The sequence below is a fragment of the Triticum urartu genome, chromosome 3A (assembly GCF_056163025.1).
Source record: "Triticum urartu cultivar PI428250 chromosome 3A, HENAU_Tu73, whole genome shotgun sequence".
Classification (NCBI taxonomy): domain Eukaryota; kingdom Viridiplantae; phylum Streptophyta; class Magnoliopsida; order Poales; family Poaceae; genus Triticum; species Triticum urartu.
In genome coordinates, this window is record NC_141875.1 from 688,791,062 (window position 1) to 688,817,075 (window position 26,014).

The 26,014-nt window shown below is 48.6% G+C and overlaps 2 protein-coding genes and 1 pseudogene across 3 annotated transcripts; 1 reads left to right on the top strand and 2 right to left on the bottom strand.

The window, feature by feature from the left end:
* The first annotated feature begins 7,503 nt into the window (after positions 1-7,503).
* On the top strand, positions 7,504-9,085 carry LOC125547206 (serpin-Z1 pseudogene; annotated as a pseudogene).
* A 74-nt stretch (positions 9,086-9,159) lies between these two features.
* LOC125549250 (uncharacterized) lies at positions 9,160-11,440 on the bottom strand. Its single transcript, XM_048712706.2, has 3 exons — positions 11,226-11,440; positions 9,671-9,910; positions 9,160-9,535 (listed from the first exon to the last, which is right to left on the bottom strand). The coding sequence occupies exons 1-3, from the start codon at positions 11,423-11,425 to the stop codon at positions 9,478-9,480; spliced, it is 498 nt and encodes a 165-aa protein (XP_048568663.2). The 5' UTR covers positions 11,426-11,440; the 3' UTR covers positions 9,160-9,477.
* A 2,024-nt stretch (positions 11,441-13,464) lies between these two features.
* LOC125549251 (uncharacterized) lies at positions 13,465-17,866 on the bottom strand. 2 transcript variants are annotated; one of them, XR_015598987.1, is made up of 3 exons: positions 17,641-17,866; positions 14,775-16,797; positions 13,465-14,015 (listed from the first exon to the last, which is right to left on the bottom strand). XR_015598987.1 is itself a non-coding variant. In XM_048712707.2 (2 exons), the coding sequence occupies exon 2, from the start codon at positions 16,766-16,768 to the stop codon at positions 14,924-14,926; it is 1,845 nt and encodes a 614-aa protein (XP_048568664.2). In that variant the 5' UTR covers positions 16,769-16,797; positions 17,641-17,866; the 3' UTR covers positions 14,622-14,923. The 2 variants fall into 2 exon arrangements, 1 of the variants encoding a protein (XP_048568664.2); XM_048712707.2 differs by lacking the exon at positions 13,465-14,015 and having other exon boundaries at positions 14,622-16,797.
* Positions 17,867-26,014: the final 8,148 nt, after the last annotated feature.

The following is a 26,014-nucleotide window of genomic DNA, read 5'->3' on the forward strand; positions in this document are numbered from 1 at the left end:
CGAAAAGAAAAGCACACAAGTGTGGCATGAACGCATTGCGCCGCGTCCGACACACACATCACCCTGCCGCAACCCCGTCGTTGCCTCTCCTCATGGCAGGGCTGTCTTCGGCCTCTTTTCAAAAAAAAATGCTAGAAAAAAAAACATGTGCCTAATAGTTAGCAAAGGCAAACATTTATTTTTTATTTTTGAGGCGTGCTATGAGTCGGTAGGCTAATCAGTTTAGAAGACTGTGCGGGTCATGAGCCGTCCGATCTATGATTACCATGCAATTGTATTGTGTGTTCTTATTCTCTGTGTTCCCTCGTTGCAACAAGCACTAGTAGAAAACCGGGCAATAGCACCGGTTCGTAAGGCCCTTTAGTGCCGGTTTAGGAACCGGCACTATTATTTCGGCACTAAAGCCCCCCCCCCCCCTTTTAGTACCGGTTCAGCACGAACCGGTGCTAAAGGGGTACGACGTGGCACGAGCCAGCTCCGGGGGCCGGGAGCCCATTAGTATCGGTTGGTAAAACCAACCGGTACTAAATGGTTGTGGGTTTTTGTTTTATTTTGTATTTTTTAATTAAATTTGTGTTATCAATTTAATTTAGGATTGTTTTACGTTATAATGAGTTGTAGTCGTCATCATCATCATCATCATCATCGCATATTAACAAATAAATAAACTCTAGCTAGCTAAAAATCATCGTGGTCGTCTAATTACCACTATTTAATCATCATAGTCATTACCGCTAGCTATGTAATTCATCATCAACGTTGGCTAGCTTAAAGAGGAAACATTCACTTTGTAACAGAAGCAAAGAGATATCATCAAGTTCAACATAATCATCACCAACATCGAAGTTCAGGATACGGATCCATGAGACAAGTACTAATTAAGAGCATGAAGAGTAGCTACTGACCCTGCTGCTCCCTCTCAGGTAGAATAGCATAGAACATGTATAGCTCTCCTGATTCATCATACTGGAGCATGCAGATGAATCTGTCTTCTAATCTTGGGTTGCGCTTCTCCTTACTGCCCCCTAGTACTTCTCTGCGATCGTTAACAATTTTGCTCCAATCTTTCACTATTAAGCATTCTTCGCTTTTAGAAATCCTGAATGCACTCATGTGCAATGTAGAAAATCTTGGTCGTAAGCTAACCATTGACATGCGACCTTTTGTCTCGATCCACTGAGGCACAACTGTCATCGGAAGTCCCTGTTGAACAACATCGTATAGTAATTAATATACTAAGCAATGAAAGTTTAGCTTCAAAAATAATGTATGCAAAAGATGCACTAATTAAGGACAAATATTTAAAATCTTACCATATTTTGATTATAGATGTGATCGTAGTTCAATACGATCACCATTGGTCGCACGTTTTGAGTACTAACATTTCTAAGTGTAGGGAAAAAATTTGTCTTGACAGTATTAAGATCCTCAAGCCATGAAACATAATGACTTATCTCCTCGCAGTTTAGTCGAGCCCCGGGGCAGTAGTAGGTCCTGTCTACCAAGCGCCGGACATGTTTGCTTGAACCGAAATAAGCTGACAATACAAAATAGTTGTCAACTATTTTTGAATAAATTGTATGAAAGACATAAACATATGCATGCATGGTTGAGAAAAACTCACCAAATGGTAGAACTGGAGGTGTTTGCACATCTACCCAGATGTCTATATTACCTTCAATATCATCTTCCGAACGAATATCAAAGGTGATAACCATATCAGGCTCAAATGCATAAGCCTTGCATAGTGCTTGCCAAGTTTTGCATTCAAAATGGGTGTATGTGTCTCCATTATATAATTTGACGTTGAAAGTATACCCATGCTGCGTCTTCAAGTAAACTCTCTTTATCTCCATATCATCTATAGCACTGAAACCTATCTTATCCAAGACAAAAATTCTTGCATGGCAGGGGATGCGCTAGTAGAATAGTGAAAATTTAAAATTATAAGTTGAAGCAAATGAAGCATAAGTTTTGCATTCAAATAATAATTGACAAAGTGACTTACTGTATCAACTTCGAATGTCTCATCCATCTTGATGCTGAAGCGCCTACCATCAACAAGGAAATTTTGGTCGCACAGGCCGTGCTGGTCTTCACAGTGTTTGCACATAATAAAATCTTTTTCGTCGTCAGATGACATTTCCTATGTTCATATAGGTGAAACATTAAACACCTATATCTAGCCAAATATATATTCATCTAACATTTGACATTAATATATCTAACTATATATTCAATTGACATTACTATATATTTAACTTTTCTATCTAATTCATCTAACATTCGACATTAATCTAACATTTATATAAACTCAAAATATATAAAAAATTAAATAAACAGAAAAACCCATTAACAAATAATATTTTAATTACATCATCAAATCTCATATACCTAAATTTTCTTACTAAAAATAAACTAGTTATATTAATTATTCAACTAGTTCTAATCTCATATACCTAAATTTTCTTACTAAAAATAAACTAGTTATATTAATTATTCAACTAGTTCTAATCTCATATACCTAAATTTTCTTACTAAGAATAAACTAGTTATATTAATTATTCAACTAGTTCTAATCTCATATACCTAAATTTCCTTATTAAAAATAAACTAGTTATATTAATTATTCAACTAGTTCTAATCTCATATACCTAAATTTTCTTATTAAAAATAAACTAGTTATATTAATTATTCAACTAGTTCTAATCTCTAGTTCGACAATTTTTCCATCTAGCTAGCTAATTCATCTAACATTCGACATTAATCTAACATTCGATCATCTAATTAACTTTTCTAAAAAACAGAAAATAAGTAAAAAAAATTTGTGTGTGTGTGTATGCATGTGTGTGTATATATACGTATATGTGTGTATGTGTGTGTGTATGCGTGTGTGTGTGTGGTATATGTGTGTGTGTGTGCGGCCCCATATGCCGCCGCCCCGTACGTACGAGCGGGGGCGCCGGCGTACGGGGCGGGGGCGCCGGTGTGTGTGTGTATGTGTGTGCGGGAGCGAGAGAGAGACGTACGGCCGCGGCGATGACGACGGACGGCGGCGGCGTTCGGGGCGGCAGCGCGAGACGACGACGACGACGGGCGGCGGCGGGGACAGCGACGATGACGACGGACGACGGTACGGGCGACGGGCGGCGACGACGGGATCGAGCGGCGCGCGCGGCGGAGGTTGGAGACGAAGTGCGGAGTTGAAACTGAAATTTTCGTAAGTGCTATATATATAGGATTGGCCTTTAGTACCGGTTCGTGGCTCCAACCGGTACTAAAGGCCTATTTTCCCCAGGCCAAGCGGCGGGAAACGAAGGCTTTTAGTACCGGTTGGAGCCACCAACCGGTACTAAAGGGGAGGCCTTTAGTACCGGTTGGTGGCTCCAACCGGTACTAAAGGGTGTGCGCTGCCAGGCGAGGGGCGCAGAAATTTAGTCCCACCTCGCTAGCCGAAGGGCGCACACACCTGCTTATAAGCCCCGCCGCCGCTGCTGTCTCGAGCTCCTCTCTAAAGCAGGCCTTCTGGACCTACCTCTTCTACTCTGCCCTGTGGGGCCTATTGGGCTTGCGGGCCTGCATCCTGGCCCAACAACAGGTTGGGTTTCTAGTCGTATGCAGGCCTCTGTGGCCCAGTAGGTGGGCTTTTTTCATTTAGTTTTTTCTTTTCTGCTTTATTTATTTTGTTTTATTTATTTTTAGTTGTTTTTTGCTGTATTTAGAGTTTGCGCTGCCACCCCAAAATTTAGTCCCACCTCGTCCGGCGAAGGGCAGCCGCACTGGTTTATAAACCCAGCCGCGGCTACCTCTTCGAACTCCTCTATATAGCAGGCTTCTAGGCCTAATTAATTAGGGCGCGCTGCCCTGTGAGTCTGCTGGCCCTTCTGGGCCTGCATTTGCACACCCTAGGTCTGGTAGACCCACAGGGCAGTGCGCCAACAAATTTTTTATATAGTTTTTTCTTTTCTGCATTACTTATTTTCTTTTATTTATTTTTGAGTAGTTTTTTATATAGTTTTTTCTTTTCTGCATTATTTATTTGTCGTGACCCTCTCTACTCTTTCGCGCATGCTATGCGGGTGATACGATGATACCATGCCAAGTTTCAACATTTTCAGAATTCATTTTGTAGTGATTTTCAATTTCACGGTCATTTAGCTCTCTAAACAATTAGGTAAATGACCGAAAAACAACAAATGATGTCAGAACATGTTGGAAATTGATGACGTCGCTTTAAATGCTGCATACTGAACACAAAAGAAGTCCGGAGTTCAAATAAGTTTAAAAAACATTGAAGTGGCCATGTAACAGATGAGTTCTCGTCCGAAACCCTGATACTCGGAAAGAGTTTGTCCAGTTTGTACACGAAGTGCGTCCAGTTTTTGCCGTGACCCTCTCTACTCTTTCGCGCATGCTATGCGGGTGATACGATGATACCATGCCAAGTTTCAACATTTTCAGGATTCATTTTGTAGTGATTTTTTCAATTTCACGGTCATTTAGCTCTCTAAACAATTAGGTAAATGACCGAAAAACAACAAATGATGTCAGAACATGTTGGAAATTGATGACGTCGCTTTAAATGCTGCATACTGAACACAAAAGAAGTCCGGAGTTCAAATAAGTTTAAAAAACATTGAAGTGGCCATGTAACAGAGGTGCAATGCTGGTTAATTTGCTTCAAGCCATTCGGAATAGTGTAGACTGCACTGCACATAGCTCAGTGCAATCTATGTTATTCCGCAAGGTTTGAAGCTAATCAACATGTAGATGAGCATTGCAACTCTTCGTCATTGTCTGTGCACTCACGGCTTATAAACCGCTCATACTGCCTCTCTCTTGGCGAGGTGGGACTAAAAACAACTTGCCATAACCTCATCAATTTCCTCTTGAAGCTTGTCCTTGCCTTTTTGCTTGTAGTCTTGTGGTGGAAGATCATCTTGAGCTTGTGTCCCCTTGAAGGAAGTAGGATACTTCTCTTGTTGAGGAACAAACTTTGTCTTGGGGTAGTGATCTTCTTCCCACTCAACTCCATTGGCATTAAACTTTCGTTCAAAACCAACACCTTGATTCTTCCGGTGCCTTCCTTGCTTGCGCACAATTTCCTCGAATTGCTTACTCCCGGCAAGGCTTTTGTACACTCCTTTCTCTATAATTCCCTTCAATAAGCTATTTTCTTGCTCAAGTGTAACTTGGCTAAGAGAATCATTAGTGGAATCAAGAGAACTACTAGAAGCAACAATGTTAGATCTTATGTCACAAAAAAGAAGTTGTATCAAACCTTTTATGTCGGATCTAGAACAAACCAATCGGTATCGCCATCATACAGCCCTACCGTGGCTCGTGATGCATATATATGCATATCAAATGCACGGTTGGGCGTATGATGGCGAATCCGAATGATTTGTATTCAGTCGATGAACTGGTAGATGTATGTAGTCGATGAACTGGTAGATGTATGTAGTCGATGAATTGAAAGACTTATGCAGGGAAGGCGAGAGATGGGCTATATATAGGGTCGTCTGGCTCACAAAGTGATTGTGGTAGTTTCGATCCAACGACTCACATGAGCTAGGAAGAAACACACCCTTGATCCAACGACTCGCAAGAGCTAGAAAGAAACACACGATCCGTGTGATTCTTCCTAATTGGTGGGATGCACATTAGTATCGGTTCGTGCCACGAACCGGTGCTAAAGATTGGCAACGAACCGGTACTAATGGTAGCAGCCCGCCTAGCCGTTGGAATCGGCACTAATGGTCACATTCGTGCCGGCTCAAATTCAAACCGGCACTATAATGTGCTTCACATTTGACCGTTTTTCTACTAGTCAATAGAGTTTGCTAAACTTGAGTTTCCCAAGTCACTTACACAAAAAGCTATGATTCATGGTTGTCAAATCCATAATTTCCAAACCACAACAACCTTGAGGCATAACAAGTTTTAAATGCTGCATACTGAACACAAAAGAAGTCCGGAATTTAAATAAGTTATTAAAAATAAAAAAGAGGTGCAATGCTGGTTAATTTACTTCAAGCCATTCGGAATAGTGTAGATTGCACTAAGCCACTGCACATAGCTCAGTGCAATCTATGCTATTCCGCAAGGCTTGAAGCTAATCAACATGTAGGTGAGTATTACAACTCTTCGTCATTGTCTGTGCACTCACGGCTTATAAACCGCTCATACTGCCTCTCTCTTGGCGAGGTGGGACTAAAAACAGCTTGCCATAACCTCATTAGTACCGGTTCGTGATACGAACCGGCACTAAATGGTGATGGTGGGGCCATAGCCTGACCGCAGGATGACACAGCCTCTTTAGTACCGGTTCGTGGCATGAACCGGTACTAAAGGTTCGCCACGAACCGGTACTATTGATCGCCGCCACGAACCGGCACTAATGTACACATTAGTGCCGGCTCAAATACAAACCGGCACTAATGTGCTTTACGTTTGACCCTTTTTCTACTAGTGAAGATTCAGTTGTGGAAACACCTTCGGCTTGCGGCCGCCAACTCCATTGCAACAAGAGCCCTGTTGCAATCGCACTAGAACCCTTGTTGCAAAAACATCTCCATCTTGTGATTTTCGTCGCCACAGCAAGAAGACCTTTGTTGTAATTGCAACAAATCATAGTTCCTTCTTTTTATTTCCCTTAAGCAGCGGGTACAACAGCAAAAGTAGCTTTTTCGCATGTAATACGTTGTTTCTCATTCATATGAAAAAGATCAAAGTACAAATCACATAAAGACCGACATGACAAAACTGAAATGATAGCAGAACTTCTCTTAGTTTGACACCAACGTCCATCATCTGCCTCCGGCACAAACACAGTAGCCACAGCGAAGAATAGAATGACGGATCACCTCCTCACCTGAGCTCGACGCGGCTCCATTGCTGATATGCAGCTTTGCGGACCTTCAAGGTGTCTTCCCAAAAGTGAAGCCATTGTCGTTGAACGAATCAGACCAGGGCAACACCGGGACATGCCATCAAACTCCAAATCTGACACCCCACCACGAATAAGACACCGAAGGAGGAGACTGCACCTGCCATCCATCAACCACGAACCCAGCACACCTTCTGTCTCTCAGATGTCGTTGATGCAGGGCACAATCTGCATCCGCTCCTGGACTACCTCTCAAGCTCCGCGCCGACGCTGGAGCAGACGTTGTCGCAATGACGGAGCCCGAGGACACATGTCCACCACAAGGATGCCGCCACCGCCACACCATGCTTGCTTGAACAGACTGGATTCCAAATGCATCCCCAACGATAAGACCAATCGTCTCATCGAAGTAGGATCTGAAGAAATTTTATTTAGTGTCAACATCGCCGTCGCCGAAGCCAAGGTAATGAATCACCTAAAAAACTCAGCTACTTTGGCTTAAACCCTATCCACACACGGGTCCGGCGACCCCCTCACCGCCAATGACCGAGGTCGTCGACAGAGGGGAGTCGCCGGAGAACGGGCGGTGGAGCGTGAGTCCCTGGCGGCGGAAAGCTAGATACAACAAAAGTAGCTTGCCTAGCGTGACATGGACCAAAATAAACTACAGCGAAGGTACGGTACGTACAACGGACTAAACACACGTGACATGGACCAAAATAAGAGGATCGGAAGCGTCATATGAACGCGACGCGGCGTAATCTCCGCGTCCAACACGCGCGCGTCACCTTCCCTACAAAACCCAAACCCCAGGCCACCACCGACGACAGACCCACGATGGAGCTCGCGGAGGCCGGCCGGTCCGAGACGGCCTTCGGGATGCGCGTGCTCCAGCACCTCGCGGCCGAGCCCGACGCCGGCGGCAAGAACCTGGCCGTGTCCCGCTCTCCATCCACGCCGCGCTGGCGCTCCTCGGCGGCCCCGCCGGCGGCCGCGCCCACGCGCTGCTCGCGTCGCACGTGTTCACCGCCAGCAGCGACCGCGACGGCGGGCCGAAGGTGCAGTTCGCCAACGCCGTCTGGGTCGACGCCGCGGCAGCGCCCCTCAAGGCCGACTACGCCCGCGTCGTCGCCCAGCACTACCGCGCCCAGGCGCGCCAGGCATCCTTCACGACCATGACAACTCACCTTCCCTTTGACCTCTTGGACTCATGCACGGGCACCGGGGCACGGATGCTTATGTGCTCGTCTGAGTTTCTTGATCGATCTTTTTTCCAGCCGGAGGAAGCGAGGCGCGAGATCAACCAGTGGTTCGAGGCGGCGACGGCGGGCCGGATCAAGGAATTCCTGCCTCAGGGGCTCAGGGCTCCGTGGGGTATGACACGGCGGCCATCCTCGGGAACGCGCTCTACTTCAAGGGCATATGAGAGAGCACGTTCGACGCCCGGCTCAGGCGGCATGACGCCTTCTTCTACCTGCAGCCCGCCGGCGGCGAGGGCCAAGTCCGCGTGCCGTTCATGTCGAGCGGCGAGCGGCAGTACATCGCCTGCCGTCCCGACTACAAGGTCCTGAAACTCCTCTACGTACGCGTGCGGCAGCGGCGAGCACCGGCGGCGGTTCGCCATGTACGTCTACCTCCCGAACGAGCGGCATGGCCTGCAGGCCATGCTGCACAGGCTGGGCCTCCAGCCCGGAGCAGCTCGAGGCGGACTCCATGGCGCTGAGGAGCACCGTCGCCGTGGGCGTCTTCAAGGTGCCAAAGTTCACCATATCGTACAAGACGGAGGCGAGCGGGATGCTGCAGAGCCTCGGGCTGCGCCTGACGTTCAGCACCGCGGCCGACTTCTCCGAGTTGCTGGATTTGGAACACATGAAGCCGCCGAGGCTGCCGTTCTACGTGTCCCAAGTCTCTATCACGAGTCCTTCGTGGAGGTGAACGAAGAAGGGACCCATCGTTGGCATCTTTGGTAGTTGTTCGGCGGGCTGGAGCAGGCCGGTCAACTACGTGGACTTCGTCGCCGACCACCCCTTCATGTTCTTGATCAAGGAGGAGCTCACCGGCGTTGTAGTGTTCGCCGGCCAAGCCGTCAATCCTTCACTCTAGGTTTTTGCTTGTTCATAGTCGTAGATGTGTTCTGCATCTAGGTTGTAAATTTCAGGTAGATTATTATGTGTCATTGGAGTAATATGTTTGAAAGATTTGGGGATTTGTAGTAGTATTACACAACGTATCAGACCGTACGAACTATAGGTTTTGGTACCATTCAGCGCTGATGAATCATACATCTCTATTTTTCAAATGAAAGCTACATTCTCTTGATAATCCATCAACTTGCTACTAAACAAATGATAAGCAACACATCTAGCTTCTCCTTGCAGAGGAGAATGATACCCGATTGTCCTAAAAAGAGGTACATGCTCACTGCTTGCAGGTGAACACCAAAGAAACAGGCATCAAACAGATGTCACAGAAAAGAGCATGTCCAATCTCTCGAGTTACGATCATCCGTCAATCATCATGTCTGTCCATGGGAGCCAATAGATGTGTCATTTGGATCCAGGTAGAGGTTAATAAAGTGGCACTTAGATCTAATCTTTGCGTCTTGCCACAAATAGTTTGCCCATATCTTCAGTAACAACGTTACTCCTGGCAAAACCGAAAGGGAAAACATTATTCAGGGGCATCAAATGCTGAAATATATAACACTAGCCTGAGTTCACTCGAAACATGGATTGTGGGTCACAACATCTATCTATTTAAGTAGATGAAAACAGGACTAACCTTCCACTAAGCTGTGGTGGAACTAATGTGCTCGCAGCAGAATTCCTGGTACCACGAGATTGTGCTGACTGGGCCCTCGGAAATTTACTACGTGGATCTTGAATAGCTGATCCATTTGATTCTCTTTTCCTTGATGAACTTCCCACCATACCAGCAGAACCTCTGTTGGGAAGAGAGGGGGATTCAAAAAGATCTGCAATGTCTGGTAGGTCAAATGATGGTGCGGGCAGGGAGACATTCCTGGACAATAAAAAAACAGAATATCAGCTTAAGAACTCAGATAGCATGGGCAGGGAGACATTCCTGGACAACAAAAACACAGAATATCAGCTTAAGAACTCAGATAGCATGGCAGAACCTACAAAGAAAGGCCAACGAAATATATACAAGTCATTAATGTGAGATACAGCAAGGAGATACAAATACATGTAAATAAATACATGGACATCAGCTGAAGGCAAAATTCAGTTTCAGCACATGAAATGGCTAGGAAGTTGCAGAGACTTTTGTGAATCAAGCACGAATGTGTAATGGCATAGATTATAAGACTCAAGAGGAAAGTTAAGCCAAACAGCCTGCCTAAATGAATCCTGCAAGGTTATATTTAGCAAACTGTGCATGCACATTCAAACAGAGAAAGAATTGTACATACACGGAAATGTCCCACACATGATTCTCACAAGGGGCAACCATGAACAAGCAACTGCAGCTTGTCAAACACTAAAACCATGATCTCTGTCAACTAAAGTTCAGGCACCGTACTACAACAAGAGGAGCGCAAAAGGCATGTGTTCAGTGAATCACTGGTTGAGAAATTAAATTATATTAAGACATTAAGTTGTAAGAAAAGGCCATTTAATTGTGAGGGAAGCACACCACAAATACATTTATGGCTGCAACCTATTAGCACATTTAGTTCAAGGTTCTCTATATCCAACAAAATTATAAAACTATCAATTCAGTTTCTTGAAATTTAAGAAGGAAAGTATCTTTATAATCATCATCCAGGAGTGCTCCATGAAATAATTTTCCCTATACAAACAAACACAGGGTTGCACACCAGGTAGGGAAGGAATCGTCATAACAGATTAACAGGAACACAACACTTAACAGAAACAAATTCTGGTTTCATGTGTCAGTAATTCAGCATAGGAGTTGCAAATTTCTATAACGTCACAGGACGCTCCTCTGGGTTCTGAAGCTGCAAGATCCCCACCAGTAGGGAGCAACTGAACGCAGCATGAGCGTGCCTGCTCGATGGTTCGCTACTGTGCTGCTAGATTGTTCAAATAAAGCCTCCATCAGCACATACAAGATAGGTACAGCCCTGACTTGTGCTGCTAGATGGTTGGCTACTGTGGCTGATTTGGTACATCCACACAGTTCTTTCTACTCGGTGGCCACCCACCCACGACATCAGGAAGTCAAAATCTAAGTCCAAATCCAGCAGGCGCAGTCACGGCCTCCGGTAAGCAATGCCCAAATCGACAACCCCCCATCGATCCCCATCACTGCAATCGAAACCCTAGAGAGAGAGGCGGCACGGGGGGCTTACTGGCTGGGGGCGGGCGGCGGCGCGGCAGGCCGGGGCGCGGCGCGCGCGGGCGGCGAGGGCGACGGAGGCCTCGGCTGCGGCCCGACGGTGGGGGCGGGGCGGGGAGGAGGGGCCGGGGCGGGGGCGGGGGCGGCGGCTGCGGCGGGAGGGTCGCCGGCTTCGTCCTCGTCGGAGGAGGCGTCGTAGGCGACCAGCGACATCGGGTCCGGGCCGGGTCCGTGTGCGGCTCGGTCGGTTGAGCGAGCCGGATAGTGGATAACGGTGGTGCGGTCGTTCGGGTTGGTGGGCTGGTTACATGGACGGACCGGTGCTCTTTCGGTCCGGTTTCCTCGTGGGCCGGTGCGCTGAGCTCGTGGGATCGAGCCCGGATGTTGTGATTCGAGTAAACTCGCACGTACCACTTCTAAAAAAAGAGAGAGAAGAGCAGAGTGCAAAAGTACTCTTTCCGTCCCGAGCTCAAATGAGGTCAGGATAAACAGTAAAACAAAAAAAATAACTAAAAAATGTTTTGGGTGGTTGTCAAATTTCAATGTGAAATGACATTTGTAGAAGCCGTGAAGAAAAAAAAAAGCAAAATCTTCACTCCAAAATGCTTTTGGAAATGACATTTCTGCAGCATCGACTTTTTTGCCATGTCTTCTACCAATGTCATTTCACGATGAAACTTTGCGAGCATTGACAACATTAGACTTATACTCCCTCCGTAAACTAATATAAGAGCGTTAAATAGTGATCTAAACGCTCTTATATTAGTTTACGGAGGGAGTACATTATTTGCTAAGAAATTTGACCTTTTTTTTATGATTTTACTGTTATCCAAGCTCATATGAGCTGGAGCTAAGAAACTCCATGTCCAGCAGAGTGCTACCCCATAATAAACGCGTCTTGGTCATGTTATTTTCACTCATAATCCAAGCGGAACCAACAGAGTGGCTCGTCCCCTCCAAGTTTACGCCCAGCTCTCTCAGGGAAGCTATCGTAACTCGCGAGTGTCACCGTGGCTATTGTGTTTCCCCCCCTCGGTGTGTGCTTTGTAGCGTCGATTTTTCCTGGTTGGTTCGTGGAGGAGCCAACTCGCTTGGGCGAAAAGTAGTGTTCTTGTGATCAAGTGATCACAGCAGTGGGGCGACAGCATGCGCAAAAAAAAACTATAGAAAAATTGCCTAGAACCTGTCAATTTGGCATTTCTTTGCAAGCTGCACATGTCTTGGTGTGGCAATAAAGATGTGAAGGAGCTTAACATGCATGATCCATCTCCACATCTATATAAGCCAAGGCTTCTCGACGATTGATTCAGAGTTGAGTACCTTTTGGCTAGAAAAGAGAAGCACTTGAGATTTTCATTTAGTTGGTTCCTTGGGATATTAGAGGAAACCAAAAGCATGGCGAATTGATCTCGTCTTCACCGTGGCCCAGCATCCGCCGGATCAATCTTGCCGGGGGAGTATGTTTTGCTGGACCCGGCCTGGGTACAATGAAATTGTTAGGGTTAATTAAGTAGTGTTAATTCTTGCAAAAAATAACTAGTGTTAATTAGTGGGTTAATCCCCGCTTAATAGGAACCATATGACAATTGCCTCTTTGGGACAATCGTGATGATTGCTCATCACGCCTTTCCCAACGCTTCTGTTTCCCATGTATAACTATCAACATCATCAATAAAGACTGATGGTTCACTTTACATCTTTGTTACTCCCTCCGTAAAGTAATATAAGAGTGTTTAGATCACTATTTTAGTAATCTAAATGCTCTTATATTAGTTTACAGAGGGAATACTTTGTATTAGTTGTTCTCTGTCGATCTCTTCTTTAAACAGAAATGATGCTCTGAAAACTTTTAGTAAACTCTAGCTATGGCTTTAATTATATGTGAGTGCCAGGTAGCCATTAATTAGTGTACGTCCATGAATTACACCGGTTCTTCGTACTTAAATACGGTTCTAGAGCACAACGCGCTAGCTAGCTCCATGGATCGCTATTCCACTGCAGCTTGAGGAGCTCACTCTGGTCATCAAACATCAGACGAGGTGGCTTGTCTAACGTACTGCAGGAAGCAGTTGGCTCACTGACATGTGGGCCCAAAAGCAGGTTGGCCCACCTGTCAGTGAGCCAACTGCACCCTGCATCCCTTTTAAGCTGCCATGTGTATGTTTCAAATATAGAAAATATAGAATGCCAAATATCTTTATTGTGTTGTATTGATCTGGCACTCATATGGGGTATAGATAGGAGTACAATGTGAAGGAAAAAAGACTTGAAGTAGATGGCAAGTCGTACATGTTTAAACATATTCTATCTCTAACTCTTCTCTATCTTAAGCACAATTATACTTCTAACATCGAATACATTGATGGTGCTGCAACGGAAATCAACGAATACTACTATAGTACTAACGTAACCCGACAACTGCATTTGATTCCATGACGATCTAGCTTCAGATGCAAACATACATACGTGCATACATGACAACAAAAATGCATACATGTATCTTTTTCTCAGAGATTAACATGTCCAAGTCCTTCATGATTATCAGGAGTGAGTAATTAATACATGTGCCCCTATGCCTAAGTTGCCGATGACGTGTCAAACCTCTGCTTTTTCTCTGAGGGGTTGTGCTGCTGATACTGATTTGCTTGTCATTCATGTGTATTCACTCATCTTCCACCTTAACAGCCAATTGTAATGTAGCCTTAACTAGTGAGCTCCGTCTCAGCTCTGGATAGATGAAGTCTGCCACTATACCCTCACCATCACAAATCATGTCTTGCAGCTACTCCTGATAATGAGCTGACTACAAAAAGATTCAGCCATGTTATAAGCTCCTCCTAATAGTGACCTGACTTCGAAGATCCAGTCATAAGTTGCAGAACTGTTCTGTAATTTGGAGTACTATGGTGGTCTTAGAATTATTTGTGATTGCCAGGGACATGATGATGCTTTTCTTGAGATAGAGAAAAATGGAACAAGTTTGTGAGGATGATACTTACTCTATTCCAGTGTTTTAGACTTTTGTCACCTAGCAGCTTCTGAGGGTTCAAACGGAAACTCTTAGTTACCATATTTGATCATACTATGGAATTTGTTGATCTCACAACAGCCAGAGAATGTGACGCTATTTGGAAAGAACAGTAGTTGCGCTATTTGGGATCATTTCACACATAGCCGTGTTAATTAGTTAGGGTGGGTTATAAACTTTGAGCCTGAATTGCTTGTTGAAGCATACTATCATAAGTTTGTGAATTATGAAGTCTCAGAAGCAGTCTTGAAAGCTACTGCTCCATACAAATATGTTATGACTTACCTCGCAGTAGCCTTTTTTTTTTGGCTTCTCAGTTCCTGTTCTACCCACATGGATAGATTAAGTTCTTTTTCTGGCTTCAGTTAGTACAGTAACAGCTAAGCATCCCAATTGTAGCTGCAGTGTATAAATGATGCTACCACAACAAAGGAATGTAGTAATACAGCGGATGGTATTTTTGCACTGCCTATTCACTCAAATACATCAGTTTTGAAGTGATGCCATTAATGCAAAAAATTAAATGTCACATACCTCTAGATGTCAGCTGCGGTACTGTATAAACTTCAGTACTGTTTTGCGTCGTGACATACGCCAGGCGCAAACAGAAGAGGAGTAAAATCAAATCTAATGAAGAACAGAGGAGTCTGCACTCTGCAGGGCTTGTGTAGGATCTGGTGCTCTTATCTTGGTGCAGGATTTCCGAAGACGTATGCTATCGTCCCTCTTTGATTGGCATTGGTAAGCTGCACCTTGATCACCTCGGAATCTCCCAAAAAGTTGTGGCTCAAGAACAGCCAGGCGAAGGTGATAAGCTCCCCTCCTCTGGCCAAGTGCGCCGCGTGCAGCTCCGGCCGGGACTTGGTGGCCGCATAGATGAGCAGCTTGGTCCATATGTCTACCAACTCCTGCAGTGTTTCCATGCTTGGCTCGATGCTGAAGAAACCTTCAGAATCCTGCTGCTCATCTATAAGATGTGGAAACAAGTGTGCCATTTTCTCCAGCGTATATAAGGCGCTGTCATTGAGCGGCAACAGCGAAGGGTGGGTAACCAAAAGGTATGCCATGTAGTTGGATAGTTTCCGGCATACTTCCACCAAGACACTGCAGCTGGTACCTGTGTCTGTCTCCATGTCCGAAGGAGGATGAAGAGGATATTTCCTCAAGTGTGCCTCTGTGATAAAATGCACTAAAGCAACCTTTCCACCAAAATCTTCACGAATGTCTTGTAGCTCTTGCACTATGCCGCCAAGTTTTGGCCACTGCCGGGGATCTCTGTTGATTTCAGCATGGAAGTCAGTAATTCCCTTGACAACACACTCCATCGTCTCCTTATCTGCCTCCACGTGCTCGGTGTCTAACAACCTGCTCATCCAGAACAACATTTTATCCTCTTTGACACCAACCAAATTCACCAAGCTTTTGATCACCGTGGTCATTGCTCGTCGACTATATGACCTTGGCTGGTCGCTGCCTGAATCCAACCACCTGTGGAAGTTGTATTGCCCAATTGAATTTAGATATGGCTTCCTCTCTGGCCATCCAATGCCACTGCACAGGAGAAACCAGGACAACTTTGCAAGCATGCCGCACCTTCGCATCTTCAACCACGCCCAGGACCATGGTGACATTATCAAAATAAACGTGGCACATACTTCCAACAAAAAGCATCCTACGAAGAGCGACCAGGTGATTGCAATGTCGGCTCTATTGTACCTCCGTTTGTCGCTCGTGAGGAAGAGCACCAAGGCAACCAGAACAGACACCTGAGAGATGCATCGCAATATGATGCCACTCCTTGTCCTGAGCACACAGGACTTAGTATACAGATCATCGTACATCATGCCAAGCTCGAGCCTCATCCGCTTCACCCAATTGCTTGGGGTTTGTTGGATAACGTTACCGCTATCACCTGATCGTGCTGTAAAGATTCGAAAGACACGTGGCATACGATGCAGGACAGCGCAAACAATGTGAGAATAGGGATCCTCGGCAACCTCTCCCGGCACCTGTTGCTTGTACTGTTGTCCAGTGGAACCCTGGAGGGTTTCAAAGCTCCCACACTTGAGAGACCATACCCTTTCTCCATACTTGATAATTCCAGCAGCAAACACAAAGACATCCGAAACTAGAAGCTCCACGCCGTGTTTGTCAATGGACTTCCAGAAAACATATAAAGCTAGGACAACTTGCATAAACAGAGTCAGTAAATGTCTCAACCACAACTTGTTGTCCTCCATGGCGAGAGCAGTAATGGTGTCCTGCCCACCAAGATGGATGAGAAGAAATGGTGCCCAGAAGAAAGATAGTCCGGTGGTGGCATCCTCATGGCGCGAGAGGTAGCCCAGGGTGTAAACTGCCACTAAGTCCGCGCCCAGATAAGCTATCCAAGTGAAGAACCTGAGAAACGAGTTGATGCCACGCCGCCGAAGGCTGCCGGCGAAGAAGAGGAACATTTGTAGCATGAAGCTCAGGAGCACAAGCACCTGGATTTCCCACTCGTAATATAGTTTCATGATACTCCCCATCTAGATTTCCTGTGTCTCGGACCACGTACCTGTTGGACAGAGTAGTTTCATCATATTTTTCTTTTTGCTGAAGCAATCAGGAGCTTTTAGTACGACACACTTGAAAAATAGCAAGAATCCTTCTCCGTAGTAGATATGCTACTGCTACCACTTGAAAATAGATATTGTGTCATTTTAGTTTAGTTTTGCAAGTGTAAATTCAAAAACACAACAAAAAATAAATTACCACATCCAGTCAGTCAGTGTGGGGGAGTAGAAATTCGTACTTCAATCTTTAATTTGTCCCGGACATAAAAGGGAAATGCAAATGAGGAATGTACTTTCAGAAATTCGCCAGTACACAGTTTTCTCAAAGAAGAAAAGAGTCGAACATATCAGAAAAATGAAAAACTACTTATCAGCGACAATAAATATGGGCGCGGTCTCAAGGCGGCGGGACTCGAGACACGGCGAGGTGGCGGTGCGCCGATAAGGAAGCAGAGCACGGCGAGATGGCGGCGCCGTCTTTCACCTCCTGTGTTTGGTCGTTTCATTCGAGCACGCAAGGCTGGGTCGAACCAGACCAGGGGAAACGACCAACCCGAGGGCAAAATCGTCCTAAAACAAATGACGTGTGGGCCCAGACAGGGACACGGAGGAAAAATGTTTCTTGCTGCAAGAGCAAGAGCAAGAGGGAAGAGGTTGTTGCTCTGTCTTGGGCATGGTCGTCGGGCCGTCGCCCACGTCGGAGATGGCCACAGCCGAGATTCTCGACGCGCTTGTTCCTCTAGCCGTTCTAAAAAAAAGTAATAACTTGCTCCTCTGACCAAAAGCAGAAGCAGAGTGGATCTTGGGGAGGAGCAGAAGAAACGATGAGTCGGGCGAGGCCTAACCTGAAGAGCGGATCGGTCCGGCTGGAGCTCAATGGCGGCGGCCACTGGTCCGGGTCTGGTGGGCGGCGAGTGCGGAACGGGGAGCTCAAGCTGGCTGTCTCTTCCAGGAAGCCAGATCTAGTCCGGAGGGGGGAGGCAGACTGGACCGTATTCTCACAGTGTATGCGTCTTACAAAAGCGGAAATTGATTTTCAAGCCTGGGACCGGTTGGAGCCGCCCCTTTGCTTTGCTTTGTTTTGGACACATGGAGCCGGCCTAGAATGGTCCAGCAACAACTGGCCTCATATTTTATCTTAAAATAGGTTTTCGCCCGCTTTATAAATAAAGCAACAAACCAAATTACATGGTCGAACAATGCACTATGGTAGGGAGACCCCTTAGAGCAACTCCAATGAGGCGACCCATTTTGTCCGCCCGCGTCCGCGGGCGATCCATTCCCAGTCCAATTTTAAGCCGGATTTGCATCGCCGCAGACACGAGACGGACGGGCACGCGCCTACTCCTCTCCCCGGGTCCGTCGATCGGTGACAGCCACCACCATTTCCCTCCATTTTTCCCAAAAACACTCCCGCCCGCGCGCGCTCTCGCCCCCCAACTAGCCATGGAGGACGCCATCGACCTCGACCTCGACGCCGCCACCTGCCTCGTCTCCCTCGCCTCGTCTGGCGCCGTCACCCCCTCCGGGAAAGGCAAGCCTCATGCCCCACGCAAGACCGCCGCCGCGACCAAGCCGAAGAAGGCGCTGACGCCTGAACAGCGGGGAAGGGAGTCGGCCAAGAGGAAGGGCCGGAGACACCCCGCGGACGCGAGGGATGAGGTCGCCGCGCAGCAGGACTTCACCAACGCCTGCGTCGCAGCGGCAACGAGGGAGGCGCTCTACATGCTAGGGGTAAACCCTAGCCAGCACATCCTCATCCAAGCCGCTGTCGCCGCCGCCAGAACCGCCTTGTCGGCGTTTCCTCGGATGGTGCTGCCGGACTCACCCCGCGCGTCGGCTTACAACCCGGTCCCCGGCTTCCACGTCTACCCGCAGGCCTCCCGCCTCTCCAGGGAGTGCTCACCTGACATGAGCGTGGTCGCGCCTTCCACGCCCGCGCCCGCGCCCATCGACCTCAACGCCACCCCGATGGTCGGTGGCACGTTGTCGGTGTCAAAACCGGCGGATCTCGGGTAGGGGGTCCCGAACTGTGCGTCTAGGCCGGATGGTAACAGGAGGCAAGGAACACGATGTTTTACCCAGGTTCGGGCCCTCTTGATGGAGGTAAAACCCTACGTCCTGCTTGATTAATATTGATGATATGGGTAGTACAAGAGTAGATCTACCACGAGATTAAGGAGGCTAAACCCTAGAAGCTAGCTTACGGTATGATTGTTGTATGATAAAGTTGTCCTATGGACTAAAACCCTCCGGTTTATATAGACACCGGAGAGGGTTAGGGTTACACAGAGTCGGTTACAATGGTAGGAGATCTTGAATATCCGCATCGCCAAGCTTGCCTTCCACGCCAAGGAAAGTCCCATCCGAACACGGGACGAAGTCTTCAATCTTGTATCTTCATAGTCCTGGAGTCCGGCTGAAGGTATAGTCCGGCTACCCGAACACCCCCTAATCCAGGACTCCCTCAGTAGCCCCTGAACCAGACTTCAATGACAACGAGTCCGGCGCGCAGATTGTCTTCGGCATTGCAAGGCGGGTTCCTCCTCCAGATTCTTCATAAAAGTTTGTAAACACCAAGAGTAGTGTCCGGCTCTGCAAAATAAGTTTCCACGTATTGCCACAGAGAGAATAATATTAACACAAATCTAATGCTGACGTATTCCGCAGCGCGACATCACACTACGGCCAAGCCTTTATTCAAATCGTTTTCACTTTTCCACCTCAGCGTGTTTCGCGAGGCGGTTTTCTTGGCACGTCTTGTCAAAGCAGAGATCGTGTCCCCATTTACGGGATTCTCATCAATACGGACGTGGGTAACCCAACCGCGCCATTTATCACGGCACTTGGGAGGCAAGCGAGTTTTACTAGGCTGGTGGGGACGCATAGTCGCATCCGCTCATATAAGGGGATAAGGATCCACCTTTTTACCTACGCCTTCTTCCTCCTTTGCCTATCCATCTTCTGCGCACCCGAGCTCCAGCGCCCAAACCCGCACTTCCTACCTCAACCTTCTCCAACAATGTCCGGAGCGGGAGGCAAGTGGATGGTCTCCTCCGTCACGGAGGGCCATGTCAAAAGGCTAAGGAAGGCCGGATACCTGTCCAAAGACATCGCGCACCGGCTTCCTGAGGAGGGGCAGCTCCTCCCCACCCCAAGGCCCCATGAGAGGGTAGTATTTCTTCCCCACTTCCTCCGCGGACTGGGTTTTCCTCTCCACCCATTTTTCCACGGGCTCATGTTCTACTATGGCCTAGATTTCCACGATCTGGCCCCGAACTTCATCCTCAATATCTCGGCGTTTATCGTCGTGTGCGAGGCTTTCCTCTGCATCCACCCCCATTTCGGCCTCTGGCTCAAGACCTTCAACGTCAAGCCAAAGGTGGTGCGCGGCAACCAGGTGGAGTGCGGAGGTGCCATGGCGGGTAAAATAGCCAACATCCTATGGCTCGAGGGCTCCTTTGTGGAGATCTTGAAGGGGTGGCAGTCAGGGTGGTTTTACATCACCGAGCCACGCAATCCGAAGTGGATCGCAGCCCCTGAATTCCGATCCGGACCCCCTACGCGGCTCACGTCCTGGAAGGAGACGGGCTTGTCGTGGGGCGACGAAGAAGAGGTGACCGGACTGCAAAAATGCATCCAGTCACTAGTGAACAAGCAGCTCAAGCTTGTTAACGTAGTCCAGGTCATGCTCGTCCGCCGGATCCTTCCGTGTCAAGAACGGGACTTCAATTTGTGGGAGTTCAACCCGGCGCAGCACCGAACTCTGAGCAGGCTTTTCGACACGACGTACGAAGATGTCTAGAAGGGGCTAAACAAAGGCGCCGAGGCTCCCACATCCGCCTCCGAAGACCGCGGATTCAGCTCGCAGCGTCCTGCTGGCGAGGTAAAATATTTTCACCTTTTACAGGATGTTAAGTTTTCTTCATAGTTTGACTCTATGCGGGATCTAAACTCCCTCACCTTTGACAGGATAGGCAGGCGAAATCCGGACTGATTAACTGTCCGGCTCCCTTGCCCGAAGACCCAGCCCCTGCTCTCCTAGTGAAGCTGCTGGTTCCGGCACCTTATGTGGTGCCGGAGAAGAAGGCCAAGAAGAAGAAGGCCACGGGGACTCGAAAGAGTTCCCGGCATATGGTGGTGTCGGACTCGTCGTCCGATGAGTCCGAGACGCACTCCTCCCGTGAAGACAAGGAGGAGGAAGAAGAAACCTCTCCCCCTCCAGCGGGGGGAGGAAAGAAGAGGAAGGCCGCCCCAGTAGGGGAGGCCGACGGGTCCAAAAAGAGGAAAACCCCTCCGCCGGACTACGCCCCCGACGCCGACGAGGACGAAGAGGAGTGGCCGGACAGGGCCAAGCATCTGGCGAAATCGTAAGTGTTCGGATACCAGAGTAACTCATGATATTCCTTTTGTTGCACAGCTTTCCCTAATGTCGAATGTAATCATGCAGCCCGCCCAAGGACGGGATCGACGAGACGTCGAGCGGCTCCCTGGATTCATCGGACGTGAATTCAGTTCCGCCCGCTGCCTCCCCCTGTGCTGCGGATGACGCCGAAGTGGCGTCGCGACAAGCTCCGGGGCAAGAGGAGGCGGTCCAGGAGGAGCCGCGAGGCGACCTCCCGGACTCCATGAGTAGAGGGGACAAGACCCCCCAGGGCTCCAAGTCCGGCTTTAAGCCGGACACCGCGCCAGAATCATCATCGGTTCCGGACTGCGGCAGGCGAACTCCTGCCAAGAGGAGCAAGCCTATTGAGCCGGCGTCCTCCGTCCAACCAGAGGCGCCGGACAGTCTGCTGGAGGTGCTTAAGGGCGCCTCCATCGACGAGGAGCACCGTACCATCATGAGTACGGTGGTCCAGAAGGTTCGGTCCGCCAAAAGCGGACTGACTGAAGCTTGTGCTAGCCTTCTAACAGGCTTCGAGGTAAGTAAAAAATATGTAAAGATATTACCGCATAGACAGTAGCCCCTGATGCTCTGTTTGGCGTTCGAAAAGAAAAGCCGAATAGAGGATCTATTAAATATCGCAGGAGTCTAACTAAAAAAGAGTCAATATACATATGCAGGCTTCGCTGCTGGCCACCGCCGCACAGACTGCGGAGGTGGATGCCCTGAAGCAGGGCCTCGAGCGGCCCTAGCAAGAGCTCGGCCTTGCCAAATGGCAGCTCAAGGAGAAAGAAGGTAAGAGATACCTTATACCTTATAGAAAAAATGCTTATAAAAAGACGCAATTGCAAAAAATGACAGGAGTATACTGCTTATTGTAGGGGCTACAGCTGAGGTGGCGACCCTCAAGCAGGCGCTGTCCGAGGCCAAGAAGAGAGCGGCCATGGAGCGCACCGAGCAGGAGAAATTTGAGGCGCAGGTCGGCGAGGTGCAGCAAGAGCTTCAGGCTCTCATGAAAAAACATGAGAGTTTGGAGCTCGACTCGAAGACGCGAGCGTCCAAACTTGCTGCGGCCCTTAAAACTGCCAAATCTGCCAAGGCCGAAGCCCAGAAGGCCCTCCAGGAATTGGATGCGGTGAAAAAGATAGCGGCGGGTAAGGCATTCTCTATGCAAAGTAGACATATAAAAGTAAATTACTTGTTACTTACCCGAATCCGGAGCTCTCCAGGGGCATTCGCAGATCTTCCCTGCAGCGTATCCGATGCCGCCGCATTCTACCGAGCCGAGGGAGGCAGCTCGACGGAGAAGGTGTTCTGGTCTCAGTACGCTGAGGCCGGACACCCTGTGCCCTTGAGCGACCAGCTGAAGCAGCTGGTCGAGCTCCACAAGGCGGCCGAACAGGCCCTGAAGGGCTTCATAGTTCGGCTGTGGCCTAGAGAGGCCCTGCCTGTGTGACGCCCCGAGACCGATGTGCCAGGTGTCGTTCTATTATTCGCTGTTGTTGCGTTGTCTTTGCTTGCGTGTCATGCATTGCATATCATGTCATCATGCGCATTTCATTTGCATACATGTTCGTCTCATGCATCCGAGCATTTTCCCCGTTGTCCGTTTTGCAATCCGGCGTTCCGTTCTCCTCCGGTGGTCATTTCTACCTTTCTTTCGTGTGTGGGGATTAAACATTTCCGGATTGGACCGAGTTTTGCCAAGCGGCCTTGGTTTACTACCGGTAGACCGCCTGTCAAGTTTCGTACCATTTGGACTTCGTTTGATACTCTAACGGTTAACTGAGGGACCGAGAAGGCCTCGTGTGTGTTGCAGCCCAACACCCTTCCATTTTGACCCAAAACCCACCTAACTCTGCTCCATCATCTCGGTCGTTCGATCACGATCGCGTGGCCGAAAACTGCACCTCATTTGGAGCTTCCTAGCTCCCTCTACCTATAAAAGAGCACCCCTCCCCGAAATTTCGGATCATTTCGCAGTCTAAACCCTAGATCCACTCCTCCCCGCGCCACCGGACGCGTCCGCGCTGCACCAGACATGTCCGCCCCCGCGCGCCACCTCACTCCAGCCAATCGGAGCGCGCCACCTCAGCCCCGCCGCCGCTCTCCTCCGACCCGCGGCCGCCACCTGTCCCAGCCGGCTTCCGCGTCGCCCCACTTCGCCGCCGGCCCGCGAGCCCATCCGGGGCCCGCGCGAGCCCGGATCTCCGCCGCCGCCCGCAGGCACCCCGCGCCTCCTCGCTCCCGTAGCCGGTCGAGGGGAGGAGCCCCTCGATCCGCGCCTCCGCCGCCTAGCGTCTCTCCGCCGGCGACCTCGCCTGCAACCTTCGCCGGAAGCGCGCCGCCCTGCGACTTGGAGCCCCGTCCGGCGCCGCTGTCGCCATATCCGGTCATCACGCGCCGGGATCCGCCCCTTCCTGCTCACGGCAGGCCTCCCCTCGCCGGAGCACATCTCCGCCGGAACCGCGCCGCCGTCCACGGCTTCACCGGAGTCATCGCTCCCTGCGCCAGATCGGGAGGAGCCCGATCCATCTGCGTTGACCGCGCCGCGCCTCCACGTGGGCCACGCCCGAGTCTGCCCCAGCTCGCCGGCCTCCTTCCTCTTCATTTCGGGCCGCGCTCCCGGGCCCATCTCCAGCGCCGGCCTCGCTCGGCCTCCTCCCCAGCTCCCTTCGCCAGCCGCGTGGGGCGCAGCGCCAGGCCCAGCCGGGCCACCTCCTCCGCACCGCGCCAGCCCAGCTGGCCTGCCTCTCCCTCCGACCGGGCCAGGTCCATGGGTGAGCAGCCCCAGCGCCTGCCCTGTTCCAGTTTCAGCCCGATATGTATTTTTCTTCGGGTCCTGCGAATTTGTTCATTATCCAGTGCATTGGCAGTTTTGCAGTATAGTCCCCCTAGTTCATGCATTTAATATCTCACAAACCGTGCATCGGATTAAAATAAGTTATATATAAAACTTGCTCAGAATTTTGTGTAGATTAATAATATCCAACTTTCATCCATGTTTAAAATATTTAAATGCTGTTTGCACCAATTTGCTCCTATGCCATGTTAAAATGATTTAATTCATAACTAAATAACCATAACTCCGATTTTAATAAACTTTATATGTTTTTGGGGTAGAATTTTGCCTAGTTTATCATGGTGCACTCATCTTGCATGTTTAACAACTCTAAAATTGTGTTTAGGGCAGAACAGGACCTAACCTAATATTTGCACATGAGGAGTTTCCGGAATTGTTGTTCGTTGCCTCCGGCCTCATTTAACCTTGACTAGATAGGTAGTTTTCATTTGCATCACCCTCTTGCCATGTTAATCAACATTTAATATTGTTGGGGTACATAAACGAGAGAGAACTAAATAATTGATGTGGTGTTTTGTCAATATGCATCCCGATGCATATCGAGCTCCACTTAATTTGTAGGATTGCTTGTGCATTTTGCCATGCCATGCCTCATTAAACCGGACATGCATCATACTTGATTGTGCATCATGTCATGATTATGTGGTGGTTGTTTACTATGTTGTGTGCTTCTTTTCCGGTGATTGCTTCTTCGGGTGGGTTCCGTTAACGTCGAGATGTGAGGACCCGTTCGTCTACGTCCGTTTGTCTTCTTCATGGACTCGTTCTTCTTCCTTGCGGGATTTCAGGCAAGATGATCATACCCTCGAAATCACTACTATCTTTGCTATGCTAGTTTGCTCGCTCTTTGCTATGCCAATGCTACGATGCCTACCATTTGCTTGTCAGCCTCCCAATTGCCATGTCAACCTCTAACCCACCCTGTCCTAGCAAACCGTTGAATGGCTATGTTACCGCTTTGCTCAGCCCCTCTTATAGCGTTGCTAGTTGCAGGTGAAGATTGGAGGCCGTTCCTTGTTGGGGTATTTATTTACTTGTTGGGATATCACGATATATCTTATTTAATTAATGCATCTATATACTTGGTAAAGGGTGGAAGGCTCGGCCTTATGCCTGGTGTTTTGTTCCACTCTTGCCGCCCTAGTTTCCGTCATATCGGTGTTATGTTCCCGGATTTTGCGTCCCTTACGCGGTTGGGCTATTATGGGAACCCCTTGACAGTTCGCCTTAAGTAAAGCTCCTCCAGCAATGCCCAACATTGGTTTTACCATTTGCCACCTAGCCTTTTCTTTTCCCTTGGGAGTCGTGCTCCTGAGGGTCATCATTATTTTACCCCCCGGGCCAGTGCTCCTCTGAGTGTTGGTCCAACTGAGCGATGTCCGAGGCTACCAGGGGCAACTCTGGGCTGGCTTACCCGACGTCTGGCTCATCTGAGTGTGCCCTGAGAAAGAGATATGTGCAGCTCCTATCGGGATTTGTCGGCACATTCGGGCGGTGTTGCTGGTTTAGTTTTACCCTGTCGAAATGTCTTGTTGTACCGGGATACCGAGCCTGATCGGAACGTCTCGGATGGAGGTCTATTCCTTCGTTGACCGTGAGAGCTTGTCATGGGCTAAGTTGGGACACCCCTGCAGGGATTTGAACTTTCGAAAGCCGTGCCCGCGGTTATGGGCAGATGGGAATTTGTTAACGTCCGGTTGTAGAAAACCTGAACTTGACCTTAATTAAAATGAATCAACCGCGTGTGTAACCGTGATGGTCTCTTTCCGGCGGTGTCCGGGAAGTGAACACGGTTGTTGGAGTTATGCTTGACGTAGGTAGTCTAGGATCACTTCTTGATCATACTTTTATCGGCCGTGCTTTGCCTTCTCTTCTCGCTCTCATTTGCGTATGTTAGCCACCATATATGCTAGTCGCTTGCTGCAGCTCCACCTCATACTTTTACCTTACCCATAAGCTTAAATAGTCTTGA